Source organism: Liolophura sinensis, chromosome 6 (assembly GCF_032854445.1).
Source record: "Liolophura sinensis isolate JHLJ2023 chromosome 6, CUHK_Ljap_v2, whole genome shotgun sequence".
Classification (NCBI taxonomy): domain Eukaryota; kingdom Metazoa; phylum Mollusca; class Polyplacophora; order Chitonida; family Chitonidae; genus Liolophura; species Liolophura sinensis.
In genome coordinates this window covers 49562553-49570016 of record NC_088300.1, presented here as the reverse complement: position 1 = coordinate 49570016, position 7464 = coordinate 49562553, and the positions used below count along the sequence as shown (strand labels likewise).

Below are 7464 nucleotides of genomic sequence, written 5' to 3'. Positions count from 1 at the left end.
GTGGGCGGTTTGTTTGAGGAAGATAGTCGGCAAACAGCACTCATTGCATCATGATAGCAAACATGGAATTTGCCTGGGTTATTAATAAATTATTCAGTACATTTTTTCGTTCTGTTTACAAGGGATTCTATTTTCTTTCATGGCAATAATGACATAAAATGAGCACATAAAAATTGTCACAATAAGTATATGCAAATCGGGAAAATGCAGGTTTCACGTACAAAAACGGTATCTACATGCGCTGTCAATGAACATTTGCCATCAACAAGATATTACACGAACTCCCATCATGCAGCCACCATGTACACAGTCTGACAGTCTCTCTGACAACGATGTTAACCAACTGTTAACTGTGAAAATCCATTTCCAATCACTGTTGGTACAAAAAAGGAATCAAATCGTGTTTGCATTCACGTAGCAAAGCCATGAACACAACTCAACTGATCACACAAGCTAATTCCAAGACACCCTTTATCCAAACAATGACTGTATATATACGATAACTGTTCGAAAATCATGTATCCTTATAACTGACAAATATTGTCATCAATACTAGCGCCACCCAAACCAATGGCTCAAAACAGTTGCTATATTCTTTCCTCTACTGAAAAAATCGAACCTGTCTTTGACAACAATCCATCATAAAATTTGACATAGTGAAGTACCAATCCCATTATTCGCAAAAAGCCGTCAACCGCAGTTTGGGACCAGAATATCTTTGATATGTGGCAGTCGAGTTTTCCTTCATGTGTGCGTGTATGGAGTTGTATCTTCCATGTCAGCATGGTAGTTGTTAACAATGAGCACTGGAATCAGTGGTAACATCTTTGTATGAAAAATGTACCTTAAATGGCTCCCTTTCTCAAAGATGCAGTGGAGATATTGCGAGATAACGACATGGGCCAATTACCGGTCCAGTCAGTGTTAATAGTACTAACTGAGATTTTGTGATCTTACTTCGTATTGCAGTATGAAGGCTGCACCGTTCGACAAAGGAAGGTTTTGTCATCTGGTCACGAAAAACTTTGAACATCATATAATATTATTCCTGTAAAAGGTATAAAATATAGCTTACAGAGGAAACTATGGATTCCTGTCCTGACAGCTGAAGACTGGGCCATAAAATAGTTTGTAAGAAATACTTACATTTTCTACACTATTCTGTGACAAGACACGCTGACTAAAAATTAAAAGGTTTAGTCTACAGCCTACAGAGAAAAGTTACAAAGTGTCAAACTACTTATTAGAATCAGAGATCATGCTCTAGATGCTAAATCATTAAAAAGGCACTTACCAATTTAACACGGTTTCGATTAACGTGAGATGCTTACATCTTAGATATTAGCGATTATGATATTTTCAGGTATATTCTAACAGGGAGTTGTTGTACTAATTCCGGGATAAGTTCTGGACTGATACAGTCTTCCAGCATTCATCAGTTTTACGTTATAGCTTGTTTTACCTTACATCTGATTGCACACACATTGTCCAGTTTCTAAATAGCCCGTATATAACCATTATTTATCTACTTGTATACACTACATTTCCAATGCACTCAGCCCAACGGTGGAAAAAGCTGGGGAGTATACCAGATGGATCAATACAAGATTGTATAAGGCGTGATATTTATCCCGGGATATTTTCATCCGGGGATTTCATTATGTACCGGCACTCTTCAGCAACGAAGGACAATTCCCGCTGTGCTATGTTCTGCCTTCTAGATCATTATTCTTAGAGATGAACATGCACCATTTACAGTTCAAATAACAAACCAAAAACCTTAGGTGACTTCACAAAGCGATCGAAGCGATGCTAAGTTGATGTCTGGTTCCGCAAAGCTATTGGAGGCTTTTTTCATGTTACAATTTGTTAAATGTGACGACGTTCACTTATTTGGTAAGTGTGGTACGACGCATCTAAAACATTCTTATAGCTGAGGAAAACTCTTGACAAAACTCTGTAACTTAATTCCAGTTGTCCAGGGCTTACGGATTTAAACGACCGACAGCTGTTTCGTCGGTGGGTGAGCATTATACAATATGGTTTATTCTGATTAAGAGGCACTCCATGACTAGAACGGAAGAGATTTTAAATGACATATAAATGTCTTCTTTGATGGAACATAATTACTGCAAAATTACCTTTTCGTGAAGATAAAATATAGTGTTGCATATTTACACAGATGTACACGTTCAACATCTTTGAAAACAATGAGAAACAATGCATGAATATAAATATCTCTTAATAAATCATCAAGACAAAATATAATTTCATTATATATACAAACTGATACCCGGTACACTCTTTTTCCATTTCACTTTGTCACATTCCACAGATTTTGTCTCAGGGTTTCACCCAGCCTTACAGTTCAACCATTTATACAATTGTCATTTTGTTTCTCAGATATAAGGAATATTCAGTACAAGATAAATAGTAACATTGATATATTATACAAAATGGCGTCCTTACCATCGTGTACCTTTCCGAAAAGCTTGAGCACTGAAAACTTATATTTAGGCTAAATGGTAATACATCCGTAATTTCGCCAAAGACAAACATAAGAATGCAGTATATCACAAATGGAGGATCTTACTTGAGAGGTTATCCCATACAAAAGGTTAGCAATGAAAACTTATATTATATAAGCTTAAGGCTATCCCATACAAAAATTATGACACTTACAGCAAACACAAAATACAGCACGTGTATGGCTCGGATCACAACAGTGAACACATGATTCATCAGCAGCAGTAAAGTAGTCCAGTTAGAAATTTAAATTTACGCCAAGTTAAGTTACAGGACTCCGATGATCGGCTGTCTTTGTTTTGTTTCAACTCCCCTCTCTCAATACGAATGGTCACGCTTCCGGCGACATTGTCAAACACTTTCTTGTAGCATAAGGTCCTTAAGGTCCAGTACCATACAAATTTTTAAATTTTAATCCGCCAAGAGCACTGATAAATAACCAGGAAAGCAGGGCAGATAACTACAACTGGGTTACACCATTGCCGTACAAACTTTCTCAGCCGTGTTATTAAGGTCCAAGCTGCTAATCACTCCTGTGAGAGGCCAATAGGGTTTCGTACTCTTTTGTCGCGAAAGGTAAAACAATCATGCTGTATCATGAGACATGTCATAGGTTGTAGGCAACCTTTGCTGACATTAAATTACCGATCACCTGTCTCAATGTGTTTCAGAGGCATAAATCTTCAGGAACTTAAGTTCACAAACGTTCAGCTCATCAGATTTTTTTCTACTCTATGGTGACTGATACCGGCCATCTAGACCACGATCTCGGCGATTCCCGCGGAGGTCGCGGTTTTAAGCAAACAGACCATGTCATAAAGCCAACGCAGACCCTGTGGGGGCTGGATTCAGAGGTAACCTCAAACGCCAATCAGGGCAGTGTTCAGGTAACTAGTGAGAATGCTACAGTGTTGAGAACACACGTTTTTATTATTTATGCATATGTACAATATCAGGATTTAATTTTTGAAAGCTATCATTTTACTACCGTCAAAATTCCAGCATTGAAAGTTATTTACTTGATTGTTGTTTACAGCCTTAAGGCAACATTAGAATTTTTCACATACACGATGACGGGCCAATTTTATAGGAAGAGGAAACTGGAGTGCTCAGAGTAAACTATGGGCCTTTGACAAGTTACTGGCGAATATACAAATATGCACACTATACTGGTGGAAGACGAGTGTTCTTCAACGAACGTTATAGACTGCACAAATAACCACACGAGCGTCGTCGATGGTTTATTATCACCTGGGCCCCAAGATCTGTGCAAACGAGGATTTATAGATTTTCCTGACCAAACATGCGTTTGAACATACTCTTCTTGTGTTAGCGATTGAAAGGTTTATCACTTTAAAGGGATACAGAATCGCCGCTAATTGGCTAACGCTGGAGATAGGGTTTCCTGGGTAAAACCATACAAAAAATAAAATCTTAGTCACGCTTGAATAAATCTGCCATACCTAAAAATCAGCTTAGGGTAGGCAAAGCCTAGACATCCTTATCTCTAACAACAGTCCATTCTGTATCCCTTTCACCATTTGGTCATAGCTCGCTCCCTGAAAGATACAAATATTTTCGTAGAGTGAGTGCGTGAGTGCTTGAGATTTAACGTCGTACTTAACCATTTATTTTTGTAGACAGAGAAAGGTCAGAGAGAACGTATCGTGTTGTACACAGCTGGTTAATTTAAAGCCGTGTCTGAATAACATGGAGTATTTGATGTGTACATGAGAAATATCCTGCCCCACACCTGCCCCAGCTTAGAACACACTGACAGCAGTACAGTTATGTTACCCTGACTTCCAGCCACATCAACACGATCGATGACTGATGATGACTTGTCTGCCGTCTTTCCTGAATATCATGCAAAGCATGACAATTGTGAGGTTTCCTCACATTGACCAGCTGATTCTCAACCGCTGTTGAATACAATACTCCTGTAGTTCGTGCCACTGGACGATTTGGATGGAGTCGATCCATCCATTCCTATTACAGGCAGATTAAAGACACCTTCGTCGATTGAATCCTCGCCTTTCCTTGAACGCAGTCTCGTACAAAGAAGCACCGACAAAAACTCCTCTCTGAAGTTAGGATTAAGTCCTCCATATATGATTGGGTTCAGCGAGGCCGACAACATGGCGGTCAGGTGACAGATAGCGTAGGCCAGATTAAAGTTGCTTTCTAGAAAAATACGGTAGTCGTAATCGGCCATAATGTTCAGAACGGTTAACGGCAACCACGTGATCCCAAAGGTCATCGCAATGGACGTGAGAATGGTCATGTTTTTCCGATGCCGATGGATGGCTCTCAAAGACCTCTCGAAATTTCGCCGTGTGATGGGATTTTCCGTGATTCGCAGACGCAGGAAGTGGCAAATTCTGCTATGCAAAATGCTGATGACTACAAGCGGCAGAAGATACTGAACTACAACCAGCAAAATGGTGTAAAGACCTCGAATCTTACCGGAGGGCCAGACTTCCATGCATATATCATAGCGGACCAAGGTGTGCATCATCTGTATGGGTCTAACCTCTGAGAAGATGAACACTGGGAGAGAGAGAGCCAGAGAGATGGCCCACAACATCACTAACGTGTATACGATCGTCCGTTTGGACGAGGACTTTTTCTTGGCGTACACGATGCAGCGATGTCGATAAACCGCAATGGCTACAATGGTAGCCGTGGAGACAAAAACGTCCGTCATATGAACAAAAGGCACGATCTTACACATGATTTTACCTAGCGGCCAGTTTTTCATGGTGAGCTTCAACAAAGTGAACGGCATACTTATAACGCACATCATGATGTCGGATATCGACAAATTCATAATAAAGAGATTTTTTGCCGACCGAAGATTTTCCTTCCGGCTAACAATGACACAGACGATTCCATTTCCCAGAAGACCAAGAAGAATAATAGTGCAATAGGCTATCGTGATGGTCACTTCCGTCGGCTTATCGAACCAACGATCTTGATGCTTGTATTCCTGTAGAATCGGCATATAGTCGTGGGCTGAGTAGTTGTTTGGTGTCTTCATGAACGATAGTGTCAGGTTCTGGTCGGAATCCATTGTCAGATGAACTTCCCCTGGAAAGATAATAAATTTGATTGTCGTTTAAAGGAGTGCTGAAAAATTTTCCACTGAGACGACGGTGGCTAGATTTATGAGTGGAGATAGCTGGAACTCCTAGAGTAAATAACGGCCCTAGGCCTTATTACCCGATAAACATCCTGACTTAAAGCCGCTACCGATGCAGCAAGACAGACCAATGAAAACACGGATGGCAGTTTGGGAAATTCGCTAAAAGTATTTACAGGAATAGTTGTACAATTTCAAACGATGAGATCTAACCCAGTGAAACAGCGACGCTGTTGAGATAACAGTAACAGCTAAGAGTGAATAATATTTACTAGAAGTAAAGCCGGAATCTGATAACTCAGTCATTCTAATCAGCGTGTAGTCAGTTGGTATAATCGCCGTCATTATAGTTGGTATAATCGTAGTTTCGACCTCCGGCCTGACGTGGTCTTGCATTCAGGGATGGTCCATACATACCATTGGCACGTTCGTCTCCGAACATACTAAGAATACCGACAAGAAGTTGATCGCCATGATGTGACATTGGTTTTTTAGGAATCTGAGAGGATGGCAACAAATAGCAAAACGACTTGACGCCTTAAGCTCAAATACTTATAAAAGACGCACGCTGCCACTGGAATTCTCGAGCTGTCTCTTTCAATACCCACGCGCCAAAAACACGAATGTCGAGATTAATAAAATAAAACTGAGCGATGTTTCCGTTTTGCTAATCTCGACAAGCGGGATTTATGACAGGATGCGTGATACGAGAACTTGAGAATGCCAGATTAGTGAAACCGCACCACAATTTTGATAACCTCACGCAGTTTATCAAAAATCGCGCTAGAATAACTAAACAAATCGTGCAATTTGACTAATCTCCAGTTCTCGACTTTGCGTTCCGTCATGAAACTGGTAGTTTTGATCACCTAGAAAATAGCACACCTAAGCTTGTATACAAACTTATACAGTATGATATAAAGAGATTATTTAACACCAACAATAAAAATAAAAAATATAATTATTAATAAATAAAATTATGTAACAGTGTATGTCAAGCGGAGATCAGGAACTTTTCAGCCTAAACTAATAATATGTTCCTATATTTCTATTTCTGGACAATCCAATACGGTCTATGAGATATTGAGGTACAACACATTTATCACCATATTTGGATCATTCCTATTCTCTTACACCAATTCCAACATTCTTAGGACTGCTTTACTTTTCTCTTTCCCCTCTGATCCACAATGATGCGCGATGTTTAAACGGTCGTAGGTCACTGTAATTGAAGAAGGAAAGCTTTAGAATTTGCAATGGTTGATTTAACGTTGGATATGAAAATGTATAGAAAACACTTTGGTAAGTCCCATACTAACTTATTGTTGTTGTTTGGGAAAATTCCGTGAAGGTCGGTGAAATGTGGTATACTCGTGACAGTCATATCCGGTGCGAGTGACGTTAGAGGGAAGCTACATGTACTTCATAATCACTGTGTTACGGGTTCATGCAAGCTATCTCCGTCTGGCATCAAATGTTTGCTGTAACTTCCTGTTATGGCAATAACATGTTTAATCCTAGCCATTAATCAAGAGTATAATAGACAGATGCAATCGTAAACAACCACGTTAAAACGTTACACTGGAAGCTTCAGCACGGCGGCAATGCACCAGTAAGTGCGCCTACACAGACAAAATCTGACAGAATAGTAAAATTACTGGTCGATACCGGCCTTAGAGCTTCCGCCTTGTAGCCGCGAAATACGGGTTCAATCCCGTCCCGGGATTTGATCTGGTAATTCTGGATGATCAAATATAAATATAAAAAAAGAAGTAAAATAAAATTCACACATAAAT

At 39.8% G+C, this 7464-nt stretch overlaps 1 protein-coding gene across 1 annotated transcript; it reads right to left on the bottom strand.

Annotated features, from left to right (window-relative positions):
- Nucleotides 1–4441: 4441 nt before the first annotated feature.
- Nucleotides 4442–5866, bottom strand: LOC135467285 (neuropeptide F receptor-like). The gene is made up of 2 exons (XM_064745052.1): nucleotides 5749–5866; nucleotides 4442–5616 (listed from the first exon to the last, which is right to left on the bottom strand). Exon 2 carries the CDS (start codon nucleotides 5597–5599, stop codon nucleotides 4442–4444), a length of 1158 nt encoding a protein of 385 aa, XP_064601122.1. The 5' UTR covers nucleotides 5600–5616; nucleotides 5749–5866.
- Nucleotides 5867–7464: the final 1598 nt, after the last annotated feature.

Bases quoted from the DNA above. Each gene is read 5' to 3' on its own strand.
- LOC135467285 (XM_064745052.1), bottom strand. From the start codon at position 5,599: ATGGATTCCGACCAGAACCTGACACTATCGTTCATGAAGACACCAAAC.